At 38.5% G+C, this 22777-nt stretch overlaps 1 protein-coding gene across 3 annotated transcripts in view; it reads left to right on the plus strand.

The window, feature by feature from the left end:
• The window catches only part of kiaa1109 (KIAA1109 ortholog), a 433731-nt gene that overhangs the window by 235637 nt on the left and 175317 nt on the right, over window positions 1–22777 (plus strand). For all 3 annotated transcript variants that reach the window (XM_072256106.1, XM_072256108.1, XM_072256107.1), the window contains exons 33-38: window positions 1006–1152; window positions 4002–4129; window positions 7883–8085; window positions 14745–14942; window positions 18391–18602; window positions 20256–20407. In XM_072256106.1, coding sequence (XP_072112207.1) covers window positions 1006–1152; window positions 4002–4129; window positions 7883–8085; window positions 14745–14942; window positions 18391–18602; window positions 20256–20407 — 1040 coding nt within the window. The remainder of the gene's footprint in view (window positions 1–1005; window positions 1153–4001; window positions 4130–7882; window positions 8086–14744; window positions 14943–18390; window positions 18603–20255; window positions 20408–22777) is intronic.

Below are 22777 nucleotides of genomic sequence, written 5' to 3' on the forward strand. Positions count from 1 at the left end.
CAGTGCCAGACCACATTCTGCACGGGCTACAACAGTGTGGCTTTGTAGACACAGAGTGTGTGTGCTTGACTGGCCTGCTGCCAGTCCAGATCTATCTCCTATTGAAAACGTATGGCACATGATGAAGAGGAGAATCAGACAACGGAGACCATGGACTGTTGAGCAGCTGAAGTCTTATATCAAGCAAGAATGGACAAAATTTCCAATTGCAAATCTACTACAATTAGTATCCTCAGTTCCAAAATGATTAAAAAGTGTTATTAAAAGGAAAGGTGATGTAACACAATGGTAAACATGCCTCTGTCCCAACTTTTGTTGAGTGTGTTGCAGCCATCAAATTCGAAATTTGTGTATGTTTACAAAATACAATTAAGTTGGTCAGTAAAACTATTGAAAATCTTTTCTTTGTAATTTTGTCAGTTAAATAAAGGTTAACGTGAATTAACATATCACAGATTTTTGTTTTTATCGCATTTTGGAAAATATCCCAACTTTTCTGGAAATGGGGTTTGTATAAAGGTATAGCCTTTTTCTTAATAAACAATGGAATTCATTGTTTTTTTTGGATATTCATGGGGTGTTTCATATTTACAGCTGTGGAAATGTGACCCAGATTGTTTAGAATATCTGGATGCACAGAAAGATGTCAGTGTCTAAGTGTGATGAGACCTTGTATCCCAATTGCCTTTGATCTGAATGTATGCAATTTAATCAAATATAAAGCAATGTTTCAGGAATACGAAACTGTGTTAAATAACACTCAGAAATGCTGCAGTGTTTGTAAAATAATATAGTTTTAAATTCTGTCAGTTCTATTACAATTTTTGTTTAAGATGTGACCATTATTTGAAGAGTAACAATGTATCTTAGCACTGGGAGTAAACAAAACTCCTTATCATGCATTATTTTACTTCTCTCTGTAAGCTGTAGTTTCCCATAAAGTAAATGTGTTTCAATCTTTATAATTTCAGGCATTGTTGTTTCACCAAAATTCTCTCTTTGCAGACAACTACAAAACATGAAAGTAGAGCCTCCAAAATAGAAAATAGCACAACTGGTGTAACAAAATCAAGCCAGGCACACAAAAACCCAACAAATAAACAAGACAATGTGAAAATAAAGGGTCTTCAAGCTAATGTTTCCATTCCAAAGGTATGCACTTTACCTTATTTATGATTATCAACATTTATAATGTATAATGTGTGTTTTCAAACAAGGTCATGTAACAGCAATTATAATCCATGCTTTTTGAAATGTGGAATGATTTTCTCAAGGCATTTATTGAACTGGATCCATCTGGTAAATACTACAGGGTCTGAATTCCAGCAACTGAGTTCTGTCTTGATGATACTCTACATAATTTATATTGGGCAATCTGCTCTTGAATTTTATGCCAGTTTATACATGATACAGATTCTCATACTTTGACTTCAGTAGGGATTTCAGGGTTGCAGACATAAACAGAATTCATTTTTAGTTATTTTAATGTTTTAAAATTCTGATAGGGGTTGTATTATTCTGGGGCTGCTGTTGGGTACAGGTTGCCTTCACTGTGGCTGAAGTCATGTTGCTGCACTCAGAGACACATCAAGTCAGCTTGGCAGGTGGTGGGCATGTAGAGACTATGGTGGCATGCCTACACCAGTATGATTCGTCTAATTTTGTTCTTAATATTCAGTTTTTGGTGATAAGTTGTATGTAATAAATTCTTGGGCATTGGGATTTCTGAAGCTTAGTTGCAGTGTTAGGGATTCAGGAGGTTTGAAATTAATGTAAATATTGCAGGTATTATTTCACATGAAAACCTGGCTTTGGTTTTTTTTAAAACATAAATTGCAAGCAGTATTCAGTTTGAAGTTAAATGGTCAGCTTTGTAAATAAACAGCACTATTGAACAAAATATAGGATACTTGCCCACAACAGGGGGCTGACTGTTCAAAAATTATGGTTTGCATAGAGAATTGACCAAGAAACATTCTAGTATGAATCAGCCAAATGCAAGACAATGAGGTTATGTTAATTGGTCTACACCAAACCAGATAACATTGGCTAAGTTGTGAAAGAGTTTAAGGATGTAGATCAGACTGAAAATTGCCATCTAGCACATCAAACAGGCATACTTGTTCTTTCAGTAGCTGAATTATTTGCACACTCAGCAAGTCAGCTCTCATAGTATTAACTTTGGGCATCTGAGATGTGTCCTCAGAAGGCTTTGGAACATCCATATAAATTATTTTGTCCCAGCAAAGTGTTTGAACATTCAGAAGTGTCTCCTGTTGTAGATGTGCAGCTCAATGGTACCATTGTCAGATTCATAATGTTGAAGTTTACAATGTCATTGCAACTTTTGCAATGTCAGTGAATCTCCTGAAGTTACCTTTGTTCTCAAGGCTATAAAAGTTTGATGCACTTTGAGTTTTGAAAACCAAATGAGTTTCTGGAAGAATACCTGCTTGTTCTGAGAAATAAAAAAAAATTTCAAACTTCAAAGTAAATTTATTATCAAAATATATATGCTACCATGACATTCAACTTAAGGTTCAGTGTCTCTACTGTAAGTCACTTCGCAACAACAGTAACCATTGGGCAAGCAATGCCACCACACATGTTCTTAGTACCTCTGTATAGGTGACAAAGGTTGTTATGAAGCTAGTATGTGTAATTAGTCATATTTGTGGTTTTTGAAAATAAATTTTATTTTGCTTTCTGCCATCTATCAGGAGTATTATATCCTTCAGCACCAATTAGTGAATAGCTAATACAGGGGTAGGCAACCTTAAGCACAAATGATTTTCTAGCATGCGTTATTCATTAATTTGAGGCAAAACATAACTAGATGTATTTAAATGGATAATTCCCATATTTCAAATTTTTTATGGCATTTAGCTGGCCCACCGTCCGCTCATTAATATGCGATCCGGCCCACAGAGGCAAAAAGGTTGCCAACTCCTGAGCGGGTACCTACCAGTCACTTTTCAAAACTGGAGTGCTGGACCAGAGAGCAAACTAGGTCAATAGTATGAGTACAGTGTCCTGTTTAATAAAGGAAATGGATTTTAAAATGAGCTGCTGTTCCTCATTTTTTCCAAATGGACATGAAGCATGTGATTCATTTATTTTCTGCTTTGCACCACTGAACCTTCCATACAAATGGCCAGCATTCTCATGGTCTCTATTTTTCAGGTATTTTGACTAACTAATGATATGATATAGAGTTTTCCATAGAGCAAAAAACCTACAACCTTCATATAGAGTCACCACCATTAATCATCTCCTGCAAGTATTACTAATCAGGATATGAACTGAGAGCAAGAATAGACCAACAAATTCTTCAAGCCTGCTTCACCATTTCACAAGATCACGGCAGATTTATTTGTACCACAATTCTGCATTTTCATTGACTTCTGATAATCTTTCACCTTGTCAATTTTTAAATATGTAGTTACCTGTGCGTTAAGCTTATTCAAAAACTCAACACCCCCTGCTCTTTGAGAAAAAAAAATCCAAAACTTTAGGATTATTTTACTCTTCTAAACTCAAGTAGATGCAAATTGTTTAGTCGTTCCTTGGGAAGTAACTTGATATTTCATGGTATTTGTCCCATAAGCCATCCCTGAACTCCTCCTGATATTTTAACATGCATCCTTAAGTAATAAAACCAGCCAAGGCTCTTTGCTTCATTAACATAGTCCATAGCTTAAGTCACTCGCGCTCAAAAATCATGGAAAGATGATTGAATAAGGTATTTTCTAGTCTGGTTACAGATAAGATGGGCATTAAAAAAATCATAAAAACGATTTATCAATTTCGCAACATTAAAGAAGTAACTTGGTTCTCAACATATCTGGTATAAATGTTATTGCAGTTCCTCATTACTTGGGTAACGGAGTTTGATATCAGACAGACGACAATTAATTCAGTGTGTTACTCTTCACTCAAAAGAATTTATTTTTTAAAAAATGGTACTTTCAACTTACATGATTTGTTCTTGGAACGTTTAGGTGAATTTATGTCTTTTACAAGCTTCAATGGAAGAACCTCCAAACTTCATCACAAACAAGAACATCAGTCAGGTTTCTCTGGTTGCATTGTGTTTTGACAGAATTTCTACCCAAATTTTGATTAACAGGTAAATTATTAAATCTTTGTTTTTCATAAATGATAATTCAAGCCTATAACAGTACATAGTTAAAGCGAACTGCAGACAGATTACACAGATTACTTGGAGGTGGTTCAGTAAAGTGCACAAATACAGAACATGCTGGTGGCTAGAAGGTCCAGCATCAGATCTCCTATTCTGCCATGCTAAGCACCGTCCAGAGACAGTTCCATAACGTATTGCACCATGCGGCTGGATACACTTTATTTCTGCCCCTTACTTTAGCATTACTCACGACCAGCTACAGATGTGTAGTGGAGGGCATCTTAAGTTGTGTGGTACAGAAACTGCACTGCGTGGACAGGAATGCCATCTAGGACATATGTACAGAAAGGTGCAGAAATATCATGAAGGACCTACCCACCCTGCTTTTTTACTGCTTGTCACATTCCCATCAGGAGAGAAACTACTCAACATCCATGCCTGGACTAATAAGCTCAAAAAAAGTTTCCCCCAAGCTGTCGGGCTGATCAAACCCGCCACCCATTAACCCATTTAACTAGCTCCCAACACCATTATACAGTGTCTATAAAAAAAGTATTCACCGCCCCTTGGAAGTTTTCATGTTTTATTGTTTTACTACATTGAATCACAGTGGATTTAATTTGGCTTCTTTTGTGTCGAAGTGAAAACAGTTCTCAGCAAAGTGATCTAAATTAATTACAAATATAAAACACAAAATAATTGCATAAGTATTCATCTGCTTTAATATGGCACACTAAATCATCACTGGTGCAGCTAATTGGTTTCAGAAGTCACATAATTAGTTAAATGGAGACTGCCTGTATGCAGTCAAGGTGTTTCAATTGATTGTAGCAAAAATACACCTGTATCTCGAAGGTCCATCTGCTGATGAGTCAGTATCCTGGCAAAATCTGCACCATGAAGACAAAAGAACACCCCAAGCAACTCCGCAAAAAGGTTATTGAAAAGCACAAGTCAGGAGATGGATACAAGAAAATTTCCAAGTCACTGAATATCCCTTGGAGTACAGATAGTCAATGATCAAGAAATTGAAAGAATATGGCACAGCTGTAAATCTACCTAGAGCAGGTTGTCCTCAAAAACTGAGTGACCCTGCAAAAAGGGGATTAGTGAGGAAGGCCACTGAGAGATCTTTGACAACTATGGAGAAGTTACAAACTTCAGTGACTGAGATGGGACAGACTGCACATACAACAGCTGTGGCCTGGCTGCTTCAGCAGTCACCGCTTTATGGGAGAGTGGCAAAGGGAAAGCCACTGTTGAAAAAAATCTCACATGAAATCTTGTCCAGAGTTTTTCAGAAGGCATGTGGGAGACTGACGTCAGCTGGAAGAATGTTCTATCGTCTGACGAAACCAAATTGAGCTTTTTGGCCACCAGACTGAACACTATGCCAAACACTGCACATCATCAAAAGCACACCATCCCTTCCGTGAAGTATATTGGTGGTTGCATCATGCTGTGGGGATGCTTGTGAAGGTAGAGGGTAAATCGAATGCAGCAAAGTACAGGGAAATTCTGGAAGAAAATCTGATGCAGTCTGCAAGAGAACTGAAACCTGGGAGAAAATTAGTTTTCCAGCAAGGCAGTGACCCCAAGCATAAAGCCAAAGTTACACAGGAATAGCTTGAAAACATTCCTGGAGTGACCAAGTGAGAACCCAGACCTCAATCCAATTGAGAATTTGTGGTTGGACTTGAAAAGGGTTGTTCGCTCGTAATCCCCATGCAATCTGACAGAGCTTGAGCAGTTTTGTATAGATGAATAGGGAAAAATTGCAGTCCAGATGTGCAAAGTTGAAAGAGACCTATTCACACAGACTCAAGGCTGTAGTTGCTACTGTAACTCTCACTTCGGCTGGCAGCTTAATATAGGGGATGATAGCCCCTGGCCCGGCCAAACTTAAGAAATCTCGTTTGGGTGGATGCTGCGCGGTGTCCTCCTTTACAAATCAGTACCACAAAATAACAAGCAGTACACAATATGCGACTGAACGATTGAGCATTATAATTCTTAATTTGACTATATGGTTAGTAAAGAAAAGAAAAAGGGCCCATTCTCATGAACAGTCTATTGCGCAAGTTTGGAACTCACTGATAAGGTCATTCGTCCACCATTGACCTCCTCCGATCGTCGCTGACCTTCGGACCCTCGAACCCTCGATCCAAGTCCACTCCATCTGGCAGTCTACCAACTCTCTCCATTCGCGTCTTCTCTCCTCATGTCTCCCAGGCAAAAGACCGCGAATTCCCAGCTCCCAGACACACAAGAAAGAACAACATCCTGCTCATTGGCTAGCATGTCCCGTTATCTCTAGTCATAACCCAGACATTGCTGTTACAGAGAAACCATTACCTCAACAGTGGAACATTACAGAGTGTTACACTGTCAAAGGTGCATATACTAAATATTGACTTGAAGGGGGTAATAATGCAAACAATTATTTTGTGTTTAATAATTCTAATTCATTTGGAAATTTAGACCAATTTGTGGAAATTTGTTTTCATTTTGACACAAAAGAATCTTTATTGTTGATCAGTGTCAAAAAGCTAAATTAAATCCACTGTGATTCAATGTTGTAAAACGATAAAACATGAAAACTTCTGGGGAATGGCGGAGGTGAATAATTTTTATAGGCACTGTATACGCGTCATCTAGCATTACTTAATGTACATACAGTCACTCCCTGTATACAACAGTTACTTGTACATTATATTTAATCGGATTGCTTTTCTATTTATATTTATTGTGTTTTTTTATTTTATTATGTGTTCTTTATACTTATCGTTTTTTTTATGCTGTGTCAGATCTAGAGTAACAATCTCCTTTATACTTGTGTACTGAAGAATGGCATTCAACAATCTTGAATCTTTAACCTTTTGCATTGGACACAGCTGGCACAACTAACACAGTCCCACAATAGCTATTGTTGAAAGTATAACCTATTTTGTTGGATAAGACTAGAGAAATTTTTATCCAACAAAGGGACATTGAGTTTCATAAAGCAGTATGGAGGATCTCAGTCCAAAACATCACAATTCTTTTGCCCACCACTGGTACTAATTGACCTGTTGAGTTCTTTTGGCAGTTTTTTAAAAACGTTTCTGTTTCCACCTTCTGAATTCTCCTGTTGACATGGAAATTTGTCCTAAAAATGTAAATTTTAACTTGAGGCTTCCAAAGATGTAACTTATTTCTTGATCATTTTTCCATTATTGTAAATGTTTTAACCAGTACTTACATTGCTATACTCTAATCTTAATGCCATTATTAATGTTTCATCCTTTGAAATGGTTCTTCTTTCAGTAGAATCTTATAAAGCATGTAGATTGTAATACACTCAATTTTAGAATGTTTATTTCCTATAGAAGGTAATCAATTATTAAATTTCATTATTATTTTATGAACATCTTTTGCTACTGTGCAAAGTTTGTTCACAACCAAATATATAATCTCCCTTTTAAAAAGAGTTAAGTTATGCTTGGGTCAAACCATAGTGGCTTATTAATCTTTACATACAAAGCATTCAATATTAATTTAAAAAAGTACTCCCAAACATGTGTATGTTGATTTTTTTTTTGAATCATGCAAAAGAATTGGTCAGCTTTATACTAAACCATAAGCATTACAGTTTAGGACAATAAATGAATGTTTGAATTCTGTGTTTGTTGTGTTTGCATGTATTGAATAACCTTCAATATACTATCACTTAATCTCTTTTATAACTGTTTCTAATAGGGGAATAGTAGAAGATGGAAGCAACAATCCAGATGCAGGGAGAGTTTCTGTTGCATTTGACAAATACGTAAATGCCAGTAAGATGCAGCCACAGTCATCTGGCTCTCTTAGGTCAAATGCAGGTGCAGAGAGGGGAAAAGAATTGGCTGCCAAGCTCAATGTCCATCGAATTCATGGCCAGTTAAGAGGTCTTAGTGCAACAGGTGAGATGACTGTTATTTGAAAATTGTTGAAATCAATATGTTCATGCACCAGTATACAGGTGTCCCCCGCTTTTCGAACATTCACTTTACGAAACCTCGCTGTTACGAAAGACCTACGTTAGTTACCTGTTTTCGCTAACAGAAGGTATTTTCACTGTTACAAAAAAAGGCAGCGCGCTGAAAAAGCAGCGCATGCCCTGAGCAGCCAAGCTCCTCCCCCGGAACTGCATTCTCACCAGCATTGCTTAAACACGTGCCTGTGAGCAGCTGTTAGCAAGATGAGTTCTAAGGTATCAGAAAAGCCTAAAAGAGCTCGTAAGGGTGTTACACTTAGCGTAAAACTAGACATAATTAAGTGTTTCGATCGTGGTGAACGAAATAAGGACAAAGTGACTTTGGCTTGTGGAAGTTGATGAAGATGATGTTGAAGAGGTTTTGGCATCCCATGACCAAGAACTGATAGGTGAAGAGCTGATGCAATTGGAAGAGGAAAGGATAACAATCGAAACCGAATGCAGTAGCAAACGGACCGAAAGTGAAGTCGTCCAGGAACTGAACATGAAGCAACTGCATGAGATTTTCACTGCAATTGATAACAATGATTGCAGAAAAGTACGACTTTAATTTTGAAAGGGTACGTCGGTTTAGGGCATATTTGCAGGATGGTTTGAGTGCTTACAAAGAACTGTATGATAGAAAAATGCGCGAGGCTAAGCAGTCAAGCATGCTGTCGTCTTTCAAGCCTTCCACATCAGCCACAGCAGACGATGAACCTCGACCTTCGACATCGAGGCAGGGAGACATAGAAGAAGATGACCTTCCTGCCCTGATGGAAACAGACGACGATGAGATAACACCCCAGTGTCCCACCACCCCAACCCCCGGGCCGCGGACCGATACATTGCCGCGAAGAATGCAGTGGTGCAGCAGTAGCCGGGATGCACCCAACACATCTTTAAGAAAAAAGCCGAAATAAACAAGCTAATTAATTAGGTGCCGCCTGGCACGTAAATGTCAGCCCAGATCAGAGGCGATTGCCGATTTTAATTAATCAGATAAAGTTTTATTTAAAATGATAGTGCTTCTGCATATCAGCACTTTAAAATTACTTTTGCATGTTTCCTAAAGGAACAAGGTAAAATATTGACCTTGACTAAATAATTGCTGCCATATAATCTCTACATGTGAGGCAAAAATGTTCATCTTTAACTCCACTAGAGAAAATATTTCTATTCCAATCTTACTTCAACAAACAAAAAATGAAAAAGCTAATAGACTACCAAGAAAATATTTCAAAACAATTTTGTTTTGACCAGATCATAATGCTTATTTGAATACTTGTGATATATACAACATAATAGTATTTGTATAAATTACAATGATTGAGATGCTAAGCAGAGAAACTAATCTGTAATAGAAAGTTTAATTCTAAATAATTTAGAATTACTGGATGAGAAAGACTGCTGACAGAATGGCCAGCACCTTTATTTGAGCAATATTAGAGATGGATGTTGGGAGAGATATTAAGAAGAATAAATAAGAGCTTTAAAAAGAAATAAGAAAATAAGCTGCTTGAAATAATATTTCTACTGAAATGAGATGGAAGTGGGTGGTTAAGAGTGTTTTACAACATAAGAAGTATAAGAACTTTGCCACATGGTCCCATGAGCCCACTTCATTTACGTTTGTAACAAAATCATGGCAGATGCTTTGTCTGTGCTTGCTCCTGACTCCAATATCCTTGTTTACCAACATATTCAAGTATCCCAATTTCCACTGTGAATGACTGAGAATTACTGAGATTCCAGACATTACAAGGAATCTTAAAAAAAGTCAGAACTTATTCATGTTAGTAAATGGGAAAAATACAGTTCAATGATTAAACACTGAAACCTCCAGTATCTCCTGGTTTCTAGACTGGAGTTTTAAGCAAGTAAGTGATGAAATTAACTTCTTTGTGAAATGCTGAAGTTTAATGAATGCCAGTTCTAATTTCATTGTTCAGTATGAATGAGATGTACATTTGTAAAGGGTAGTTCATATTTAATGAGGTATTTTTTTGAGCAAGCAACTTAGTCTAAAGAGACAGGGTGATGTTTGTCATTTATGTGACTCTCCAGGGAGGCATTCAATAATGTTCCAGATTAGGAAATGTTAGCTAAAGTTATAGCTCATGGAATTGACATCATTGTTAATATCAATAGGATTTTAAGTAGTCAGTGAAAAATTAGGCAATAGACAATAGGTGCAGAAGTAGACCATTCGGCCCTTCGAGCCTGCACCGCCATTCTGAGATCATGACTGATCATCTACTATCAATACCCGGTTCCTGCCTTGTCCTCATAACCCTTGATTCCCCTATCCATAAGATACCTATCTAGCTCCTTCTTGAAAGCATCCAGAGAATTGGCCTCCACTGCCTTCTGAGGCAGCGCGTTCCACACCTCCACAACTCTCTGGGAGAAGTAGTTCCTCCTCAACTCTGTCCTAAATGACCTACCCCTTATTCTTAAACCATGCCCTCTGGTACTGGACTCTCCCAGCATCTGGAACATATTTCCTGTCTCTATCTTGTCCAATCCCTTAATAATCTTATATGTCTCAATCAGATCCCCCCTCAATCTCCTTAATTCCAGTGTGTACAAGCCTAACCTCTCTGCGTAAGACAGTCCAGACATCCCAGGAATTAACCTAGTGAACCTACGCTGCACTTCCTCCACAGCCAGGATGTCCTTCCTTAACCCTGGAGACCAAAACTGCACACAATACTCCAGGTGTGGTCTCACCAGGGCCCTGTACAAATGCAAAAGGATTTCCTTGCTCTTGTACTCAATTCCCTTTGTAATAAAGGCCAACATTCCATTAGCCTTCTTCGCTGCCTGCTGCACTTGCTCATTCACCTTCAGAGACTGATGAACAAGTACTCCTAGATCTCTTTGTATTTCTCCCTTACCTAACTCCACACCGTTCAGATAATAATCTGCCTTCCTGTTCTTGCTCCCAAAGTGAATAACCTCACACTTATTCACATTAAACGCCATCTGCCAAGTTTCTGCCCACTCACCCAGCCTATCCAAATCACCTTGAATTCTCCTCACATCCTCATCACATGTCACACTGCCACCCAGCTTAGTATCATCAGCAAACTTGCTGATGTAATTCACAATGCCTTCCTCTAAATTATTGACGTAAATCGTAAACAGCTGTGGTCCCAATACCGAGCCCTGTGGCACCCCACTAGTCACCACCTGCCATTCCGAGAAACACCCATTCACTGCTACCCTTTGCTTTCTATCTGCCAACCAGTTTTCTATCCATGTCCATATCCTCCCCCCAATGCCATGAGCTCTGATTTTACCCACCAATCTCCTATGTGGTACCTTATCAAATGCCTTCTGAAAGTCAAAGTACACCACATCCACTGGATCTCCCGCATCTATCTTCCTGGTTACATCCTGGAAAAACTCCAATAGATTAGTCTAGCATGATTTGCCTTTGGTAAATCCATGCTGGCTCGGCCCAATCCTATCACTGCTATTAAGATATGCTGCTATTTCATCTTTAATAATGGACTCTAGCATCTTCCCCACTACTGATGTTAGGCTAACAGGGCGATAGTTCTCTGTTTTCTCCCTCCCTCCTTTCTTAAAAAGTGGGATAACATTAGCCATTCGCCAATCCTCAGGAACTGATCCTGAATCTAAGGAACATTGGAAAATGATCACCAATGCATCTGCAATTTCCAGAGCCACCTCCTTTAGTACCCTAGGATGCAGACCAACTGGACCTGGGGATTTGTTAGCTTTCAGTCCCATCAGTCTACTCATCACCGTTTCCTTACTAATGTCAATCTGTTTCAGTTCCTCTGTTACCCTATGTCCTTGGCCCATCCATACATCTGGGAGATTGCTTATGTCTTCCCTAGTGAAGACAGCTCCAAAGTACTTATTAAATTCGTCTGCCATTTCTCTGTTTCCCATAACAATTTCTCCCAATTCATTCTTCAAGGGCCCAACATTGTTCTTAACTATCTTCCTTCTCTTCACATACCTAAAAAAAACTTTTGCTATCCTCCTTTATATTCCTAGCTAGCTTGCGTTCATACCTCATTTTTTCTCCCCGTATTGCCTTTTTAGTAAGTTCTGTTGCTCCTTAAAAATTTCCCAATCATCTGTCTTCCCACTCACCTTAGCTCTGCTATACTTCTTTTTTAATGCTATGCTATCTCTGACTTCCTTTGTCAACCACTGTGGCCACTTTCCCCCCTTTGAATCCTTCCTTCTCCGGAGGATGAACTGATTTTGCACCTTGTGCATGCTAGGATATCCGACCAGTCAACTTTGGCCAGCTCCTCCCTCATGGCTCCATGGTCTCCTTTGTTCAACTGCAATACTGACACTTCTGATCTGCCCTTATCACTCTCAATTTGCAGATAAAAACTTATCATATTATGGTCACTACCTCCTAATGGCTCCTTTACTTCAAGATCACTTATCAAATCTTGTTCATTGCACAACACTAAATCCAGAATAGCCTTATCCCTGGTCGGCTCTCGTACAAGCTGCTCCAAAAATGCATCCCGTAGGCACTCTACAAACTCCCTATCCTGGGGTCCAGTACCAACCTGATTTTCCCAGTTCACCTGCATGTTGAAATCCCCCATAACTACTGCGACATTTCCTTTGCCACATGTCATTGTTAACTCCCTATTCAACTTGCACCCAATATCCATGCTACTGTTTGGGGGCTTGTAGATAACACCTATTAGGGTCTTTTTGCCCTTACTGTTCCTCAGTTCTATCCACACTGACTCTACTTCTCCTGATTCTATGTCCCCCCTTGCAAGGGACTGAATCTCATTCCTCACCAACAGGGCCACCCCACCCCCTCTGCCCACCTTTCTGTCCCTTCGATAGCACGTATACCCTTGTACATTCAGTTCCCAGATCTGATCCCCCTGTAGCCATGTCTCCATTATCCCAACAACATCATAGTTACCCATTCGCACCTGAGCTTCAAGCTCATCCGGTTTATTTCTGACACTTCGTGCATTCAGATATAGAATTTTTAACCCATTTCTCCTCTCTGTTTAAATCACTACCTATTGTGCATAACCCAGCTCCCCGAACTCTCACTGGGCTATACGCCCCTTGAATTTTGTTGTCCTTCTTAAATTTATTTACTCTTTCTGCACATTTATCTCTATGCTCCGTCAGACCATCCCTCTGCACATGTATCCTCCTTATCACTTGTTCTGCCTCACCTTTCTCTACTTCACACTTAATATTCCGGAACCGTGTAGTCCCCACCTGTCCTTTATACTTCATCTCGCTATCCTCTCTCACATTCTAGATCCCTGCCTCCTGCAAATTTAGTTTAAACCCCCCCAAGCAGCACTAGCAAACTTTCCTGCAAGAATGTTAGTACCCCTCCAGTTCAGGTGCAAACCGTCCCGTCGGAACAGATCCCACCTTCCCTGGGACAAAGTCCAATTATCTAAAATTATTAGGATCTTTCAGCTTAAATGAAAGAAAATGACTCATAATGGCCCTAAAACTATGTGCTTAAACCCAATCTCCACCAGGCCTGTATGCAAACTTGGCTCATTAGCCAGCTCTGCCAACAGCCACAAGGCTCTGCGGTGAGAAAGTGAACCTTCATAAACAATATACATCTAGGGTTGGTATGATTTGGGGTTGAACCAAACAGAATCGCCGTAATGTTCCGATTAAAGAAACCTCGATTTGAGTGAATGCTGTGTAAATACCGGTCATACACAATTGTCAGTCAGCAAGAAATAACAGATCGTACAATGCATAAAATTATAAAGAAAGTATATTTACAAATTTTAGTATTATTGAAAAGTTAGTAGGAAAAAGAAAATTTAAAAAAATAGAGGGCCCATGAGTTAACCCAGTCCAAACGTGCACATAAAGTTGGAGCTCATCTTGAAATTGTTGTTTTATTCACACGCTGGACCCTCTGAGTGAAAGCACATACCACCTTCCAAACGTTGCTCGAAATCCTCAAATAAATGGGCGCTTTCTCAGGTGTATTGGCCCTTCCTCCTTGGAGCCATTCATCTGCACAAAGCGCTTTGTGCAACAGGAATGCTCCTTCCCATGGCATCCTCAGCCATCTTCCCTCCTGTCCTTTCTGCAGCTTCCACCAAAAAGACCCACAAACCACACTGGCAGTCACAAATCTCACTTCTCTCAGTTCTCTCTAGAACCTTTTCCCAATTCCACCATATTAATTGGCTGACACGACATTCCTAAGTTGAACATCATAGCCCCTTTTAGACGAAATCAAACCAGTCTACCAGCAGAACACACTGCTTTTACAGATTTGCTAAAATGAAATATCTCCAGCATAACAGTAGAAATCTTCACCAGGGCATTACATTATATTTACAATTGATTTAGGGAACAACAAATTCAAGTTTGATGATGGAAAAATAGTGGTATATTATCAGCATAATCAGGTAATTTAAAATGACTAAAAGATAGCAGCTAGATTTGAGGTCGTTTAAGATTAAAGTATTCATTTTATATCAACAAGGAATAGATCAATCTATTTTTAACTGATCGCAAGATAAAAACTGTAGTCTGTGCATTGATATATTGCTTTGAACATGTATTTTCCTGTCTTATTTAAAGACTTAGGAGCATGTGCAATTACTGCTATTCCTTTTGAGAAGTCAAAAGTTCTCTTCACATTAGAAGAATCTGAGGATTTTAGTTTCACAGACGATACTGAACATCTTAAATCTACTGAAACAACCAAACCTCCTCAATATATAGAGAAGTGGGGCTGGATAATGTTTGAATGTGGGATTGAAAATTTAACCATAAAAGGTATGCTTTTTTACTACTTTTATGGGGCTCTCAACAAATATGTTGCTCTGTTAAATATTTCCATTTCTTGATTCTCTTATTATGTTGTAACAGATGCTTTTAAATAAATACATTTGCTTGTGGGATCAGCGAAAAAAATACTATTGAATTGGCATATCATGCAGAAAATTTACTTGAAAAAATCCTGAACGTCATTGTTTAAACATGATATAAAAAGCTTTGTATTTAAGATATTTTCAGAAGTATATTACAGATGTTTGTTAGGCTTGTAATACCAAATAATGTCATTTAAGTGGTGTGCAAAAAAAAACAAACTTGTATACCTACATTTAAATTGCCAATACTGTGTGTCATTACAAGTATCTTTCAAGTTCAGAATCAGAGTAACCAATATAGGGAGTTCATCTTTAGCCCTAGGTTTTTAAACAATACCAGTTCACTATCAGTACTCATCTAAGGCTGGATTGTTTGTGTTTTATTAGGTATTTAGCTGGCTTTGTGCTGACTCCTTTTTAACTGGTTGTTTATTAAGCTTTAAAAATCTTGATTTTTTCCTTATAAAATGTTTCGTCTTTTGGATTGGAATAGAAAATGACAACTTTCATTTTTCATTAGATGTAGTTCAAACCATAATATTCTTGAAATTTTGGAGTTAATTTATTAAGTTTATAGTCTGTTAATATTCAAAATACTACTAAGAGATAAAACTTAAAGTTGTACCTGATGGTTGAAAACTAAAATACATTGTAAATCAGAGATCAGTATTTCAAATCTTATAATCTTACCTATCCTTGCAAATGGCCACATTTAGATAGATAGATAGAAATACTTTATTAATCCCGAGGGAAATTTGGTTTCGTTACAGCCGCACCAACCAAGAATAGAGTGTAAATATAGCAATACAAAAACCCTCAACAATCAAACAACAAAATGCAAACTATGCCAGATGGAAAATAAGTCCAGGACCAGTCTATTGGCTCAGGGTGTCTGACCCTCCACGGGAGGAGCTGTATATTCGATGGCCATGGTCAGGAATGACCTCCCGTGCCACCAAGTGTTGTATCATGGTGGAATGTGGCCAAAGTCCAACAGTAAAAAGTTCAATATCCAGTCTGCAAACACGTTCCTCGATTGTAATATGCCCCGGATTGCACCATCCGTTGTTAACCAGATCAGTAAGCACCCAACTCCTTTACGCTTACCGCTCTCAGTGCACTTCCGGTCAGCCGGAACGGTATTACCCACCGAACTCCTCTTCTCCAAAAGTCTCTGTTGTCTCAAACTGGTCCTCTTTCCTCGGCTTTGTAATCCCCCTCTGCATCCTCTGTGTGTTTTCTTCCGGATTTCAGCAGGGGTGTCTGCCGCTCTGTTTGCTAAACCGGCCGGTATTTGCTGGTCAGTGGAATACACAATGCGACCTTGCTTCTGTCCCGTGTGTCAGGATGTAACCATTTCCAGCGCTAAAGAAAACCCAAATAAAACTCTCTCTACCAGCATGTTAGAGAGGGTGCAGCTTCGACGTGTTACCGTGAGAAAAAAAATCTAAAAAAAAACATAAATTAAAAAGTCAGAAGAAGAAAGTAAGAATAGATCGGAACGGCTGTACCAGGCTGCATGCACTTTTACGTCTTAGTTATGATGATTTAGGCATTTTTGTTTGACTGTAACACTAGATTAAAATACAAAGCTGCAAGGAAGATTTTTTGATATATAAATAATTTGTTTTCAAATTATCATTTAATTCTCTATGTCATTCAGCGTAATTTTATGTCAATCAACAGGAGCCCCTTTGAAAAAGATAGTCAGTTTATTGCTGCAGTGTGCTTCATTAGCTAGATATCTTTTGTTAACTTTAGGCACAAAAATCATTTGCCTGTAAGTTTTTAGAAGTAAGCATAGATAATGGGACATCTAGGATCTTTCTGAATAAATCTCATTGACTAATAAAAATTAATAAGTGATAGAGAAAAATATTGGTTAGAATTTTTTCTGGACCAGAAAGAAAAATCAGTATGGGGGAAAATAAATGAGAGTAACAAAGAAAGATAATTAGAAAGGTAAAGTGTGATGAAAACCAATTAAAAAGAAACGGCTTATTATCTATACAAAAGTGACTCCACATTTTAAATTGTTCCCTCTCTAGGACTTCATGTTTGATTGCTTTTGCTGTTACCTTTTAAATCTGCTATCATGTCCATTACGCAATTTCTCAGCCAAATTTTGACAAGTATAATAGTCCTTTAGGGTCCCAATGCAACAATTTCATTGAACACAGGAAATTAGTGGCGTGCTGCCTTGTTTTTGTGTGCGTAATAATAGTGATGTAAGTTATCCACAACTTATGGCTATTTGTATTTCTGTATATGCTTTCCATTGCACAAGTAGTTGAATGATTCAGATGCTATTAACACTGTGTGCAAATACGTCATTATTTTGACAAATGAATGTTGGTCAACTAATTTCCTTTCACAGGACTGTTTTTCTTCATTAAATCTTCAGGGAGTACCCAATGACACATCTTTAATGAAGTTCTATTAATGTATTGTTTCATATTAAAATTTGCATTTGGTCTGCAGTCAGTCTCAATTCAAGAATGCAGATCTTTTTGATAATTTTAATTAGGTTATCTAGACATAACTTGTTTTGTTGCACTTTAAGTCAGGAAATTGGATTTGGAGCTGGAGTATTTCCCAAGTCTAGGAAATTCATTTCACGAAAAGAGGATTGTAACATAGATAATGATGCGCTTTCTCTTTGTACTTCTTTTACATCTGACAGGAAAGCAAACTCCAATCTCCTGTGTGTACCTTACTGAATATGTGCATGTTTTAAGTACTCTGCATGCTGCAGTGTTGCACATGCGCAAATATACTTCTATCAAATGATTTTGGCAGGTGATAATCACATTATTTCTGGCCATTCTGGTGAGATGGCTGAAATTTCTTTTCTCCCTTTAACCCAAGTCACATGACCAGCTGCAGTTATGAAATTCAGGTTATTTCCTAATGACTGAGGTGGGTGAGAGGGAGTGAGGAGAGTAGAAAAGCTGAATGGTCAATGCCATGCTGTAAGCTTTCGTTGAAAAGTGATGAGGCCAGAAAGAGAGTAAGGTATGGAGTTAGCTTTCCCGTCAGATTTAAAATGTATACAAAGAGAAAACACATCATCTATGTCACTTGCCTCAGCCAAACTCTCCTCTCCATACCCCAATTTCCCAACCATTAGAATATGCAGGAAAGGGTGTTTTGGTGTGTGGTGAGATCTCCTAGACAAAGAAGTAACAGGATGTTAAAGTGGATGTGCTGAATGTTATTATTAGTTTTGAAAATGGGATTAAAAGGGAAACGGTTGTGACAGTGAATTTGATTTAAATCGGAAATCTGAAAACAGGTTTGTATGTACATTTTTGAGGTGATGCCAGCTGTTGTTACTGTACTTGGATTCTTAGGAGGAAGACAGTCAGGAGCTGTTCTGTACAATGTGTTGGGGGCTCTTGGAAAATCAAATACAGCAGAAGGAAATGGGATGCTGAAGTCAGGGGATAGCACTGGTTCTCCGACTGGCAGTGGCTATAGCACTGATGTATCAGAAGATAACCTGCCTCGTGATGATAAAAGTCCAACTTCAGACAACAATGGAAATTCAGCGTCTGATGATCAGGTAATAAATTAATTATGCTGAATAAATGCATTATAAATACCATTTAAGTGTATTAACAACCCTTTAAGATCATATTTCTCTGTTTGGTATACTTTCAGCAGTTCTTGGTATATTTGCAGGTATATCCATGCCTTGGGTATAATTGTAGACTGTAAAGGGATGTGCATTCATAAAGATGGGCAATCAAAAGTAAAAGATTGGACTGACAGTTGATGTAATTGTTTCAACCAGTGTTGCACAATGACAATCAGTGAATCCAAGGTGCACATAGTCTTAAACTTGAGACTTTAAAAGCTGTGAATTCTTTTGTAAACATAGAATATTAATTTAGCAAACAGTAAAGAAAAGATGTGGAGTTAATTTAAAATGTGCCTACAGCTAATACAACTCGTGAGTGAAACTATACCAGTTGCCCCTGATGGAAGTGCGATAACTTCTTCAGCAAGCATTAGTGACTGAGAATAGTTACATTTCAATGAGGTGTGTAACTTCACCTCCAAATACAGGGTGTCAATCCATGGAAGTAATTAATGGTGATTGCCTAATCAACTCCATTCTGCCATAGGTATTGGTATTACCATAACCTGCCCTATTAAGAAATGTAAGTAAAATCAAGTGCAATTAACTGCAGGTTTTCTATTCTATAATTACTATATTGGGTCTTGAAATTGCTATTTTTATCTTAAACTTTATTATTTGATGATACATGAGCATAACTAGCAGGTTCAGCATTTATTATCCATTCCCACCAGCACTCATGAAGGTGGAGATGGTTGTTCTTGAACTGCAGGAATCTGTGTTGAAGGTGATTCTATCATTGCTGCTAGTTGGAAAGTAGTGTGATTTTGATCCATTGGAAATTGGAAATCTATTTCCAAATCAGAATTTTGTTTGATGGTGGATATGGTCAGGCTTCTTTGCACCCCTTTTAGATGTTTAAGCTGAGGATTTGAAAGGTGCTGCTGAACTGATACAGCGCCTGTTAGGTAGCACCTTGTAGGTGGCAGAAATGTGCACTGACAGCAAAAAAAAATTGCTGAAGTAAAGAAGTAATTAATTAATAATGTAGATTGTTTTGTCCTGAGGGCATTGTATTTCTTGATTATGGCTGGAACTGCTCTCATGTAGGAAGATGAACTGTACTCTAGGACACACCCAAAGTGGTTTCAAGACTTTGAGAAGGTTGTAAGTTATTGAGGTTTGAATTGTTCACAAAAGATTGCATGTTATGTCCATTGACTTGTATCTACTTTATCTAGATGATGTTGAAATTAATCTTTAGTTACAGTGTATAAATAGGATAATCATGTTAAATTAAATGCCTGTCACCTTTAGAATAAAATTCCAAGTTTCAGCTTAACAAATCATGATTATGAAACAATGATACTAATTGTTATAATTTTCAAACAAAATGTGTCAGTGAACAGCAACACAACACTGCATCCAAATATTGATTAGCTCTCAAATTATGGAGCATAGACTTCAACTGCTTCTGAGTGTTTTAAATTTTTATATGTTTGACCATTCTCCTACTCGAGACACACAGGATCAGGTAATCTGTCTAGTAAAGATGGCAAACATTGCAGCAAAGATGAGGCGGTAATTTGAAATTTTAGCATTTTGACTTTTATTTTGTTGCCTCTATTTGTTTAGGATGAAGGGGTTGAGTCTGATGACCTCAAGAAAGATCTTCCACTGATGCCACCGCCCCCAGATTCCAGCAGCATGAAACTTACCATTAGTGAGATTTGGTTCAGCTTTGCCGCCCCAACCAATTTACATTCACAGGTTCAGATTTATTCCAGGTACGTGTCCCTTTACTTTATGTAAGATAGTTCCACACGTGAAGGTCTCAATAAGGAAACTCTTAATGTAAATCTTCCTTCATAAATGCTCCTAAAGTTGAAATATTTGCTTATGAATAACTTGGTAACATTGTAAATCTACTGACACATTCTTTGAAGATTTGTGGCCAGCAATGGGTAGACTTTCAGCTAAACACTGATCATATGAGCATTTTGCTTTAACACCAAACATATCCTTGGGATACAGAACAAGCCCTACCCAGAAGTTGAAAAGAGTTTGCAAAGCCAGGTACCAGCTTCACTGGAGTTGTCCCTCACCTTGGCCACAGCAGTCAAACACAAAGTCTCCCTGGATAAAATGGAGTTGTCAAAGTTGTCTGACTATATATTTTGTATGTGTAACTTCCAGTCATTTAGGAATGAATAAAATGTTTTAAATTTAAAGTTACAATTAATTTGTTAAACTACAAAAAATGCACATGGATATACTGAAGTCAGTGGAGAAGTAGTCACTGCCTAGTGTAGTGTTTTTTTGTGGATTTCCATTGTAAATTGTGGGGGAAAACCTATGAAACCCCGCTGATTTCCTTGGCTGCATAAGTCCAAGGAAGACACTCTCTGGTCCCGCCAAACTTATAAGATTGAGATGGCTCTCTCACTCCAGACCTAGGTTTGTGTGGATGCTGTGTAATTTGCTACCCTGTTACAACTCAGTGCCAAGAAATAACAGACAACACACGACTAAAGGAATTATGTTTATGTTTATAAACTAAAGGGTTAGTAAAAAAAAAAAACAAGAAGTGCACATTATAATTAAACAGTCAAATGTGCACAAGTTGGAGCTCATCTTAAACTTCTGTGTCACTTGTGTACTGGGCCCTCGGTCTGGACCATCTTCCGAATGTCGCTCACAATCCATCTCAAACAAATAGGTCTCCCACCAGGTTGTATCCTACAACCGGTTCTCCCCAGCCTCTTCTCTCTTCATCTGCTGCCGAACAAAAACTCCAGGACCAACCTTAGTGTGCCTCACTAAAAAAACCTCTCCCCAGTTCCACCATCCTAATTGGATGGCACACATTTCTCACCATCCCTCATCTTCAGCAATCACCCAAGCAGGCTGAAAGCAGAACAGACTGCTCTTTCAGAACTGCTAGATGAAATATGTACATCAATAATAGTAAAGATGTGAACCAGGGCATTATACCTACAACTTTGGACATGAAGGCCATTATTTTGGTCTCTTTCACTGGTCTAGCTAGACTGCTGAGGAGTGAAATGTCGGAGGGAAAAACAGCAATGAGCATCTGACAGCAATTTCAAGATTGATTTGAAATCCTGTACTCGTGACAGTTAGATTCAAAGTACATTTCTATTCAAGTTATGTGCACAGAATATAGCTCTGAGATTCATCCTCCCACTGACAGCGATGAAACGAAGAAACACCATTGAATCTGTTTAAGAAAACATCAAACACCCATTGTGCAAAAAAGAACAGAGTTTACAAATGGCAAAATGCAAGCGGACAACACACAGAATATCAAACGTAAAACCAGGAGTCCAGTGTTCAGTTCAATGGGCCACTAGCCCACTGCAGGCCGCGGAGCAAAGAATTCTTTACTGAAGCACCCCAGACCGCATCAATCACTTGATCAAACCACTCAAAAACAGCAAAAAAGTAACCAGATGCCAGGAACGCATGCAACATAAACCTCAAAGCCCCATAACGAGTCCACAGCCTCTCCAATTGATCCTTGCAACATGGATCCCATGACTCCCACACTTTCCTCTGACAGCAGCCTGTGAGAGGGAGAGGAAGACAACACCAAGCACCCAACGGTCTTTGGCTCTAGTCCTTGTCGACTTCAGCCTTGCTTGACGTCTCAATTGGAGAAAAGAAATGGAGTTATTCATGGGCTCATGCACTGTCTTCAGGCTTGTAGACCTCCAGGCCGCACACTCCATGCCAAACTCACTGAACTCCATCAGAGATAGTAAAGTATCAGATTGTTCAATCGGGTCCAAAACACACATGAGTCACAGATACCAATGACATGCAGCTCGGTAATAGAATCATATTTGAAAGAACAAGAGGTAAATATAGTAGTTTTGTGAACTCTTTGCAAGATGTTGCTGTTGGTCACATTGTTCGCTGGCGCCATCAGTTATATGGGGAATATTCTCACAAATCCTTGCAATTACTGAGCTTCAATTGTATAGTGTGAATGTAATAGCTTCTGCAGGAGAACGTGTACTAGAGTTTCTTGCAGAAAGTTCATGAGAAGCTACATACATTTTGAACTTTGAAAATTAACTTTGAGAGGTTAGTCATGGCTAGAATCAACTCCTGCCTCAGCAAGGACATGGGTC

This window comes from Mobula birostris, chromosome 4 (assembly GCF_030028105.1).
Source record: "Mobula birostris isolate sMobBir1 chromosome 4, sMobBir1.hap1, whole genome shotgun sequence".
NCBI lineage: Eukaryota > Metazoa > Chordata > Chondrichthyes > Myliobatiformes > Myliobatidae > Mobula > Mobula birostris.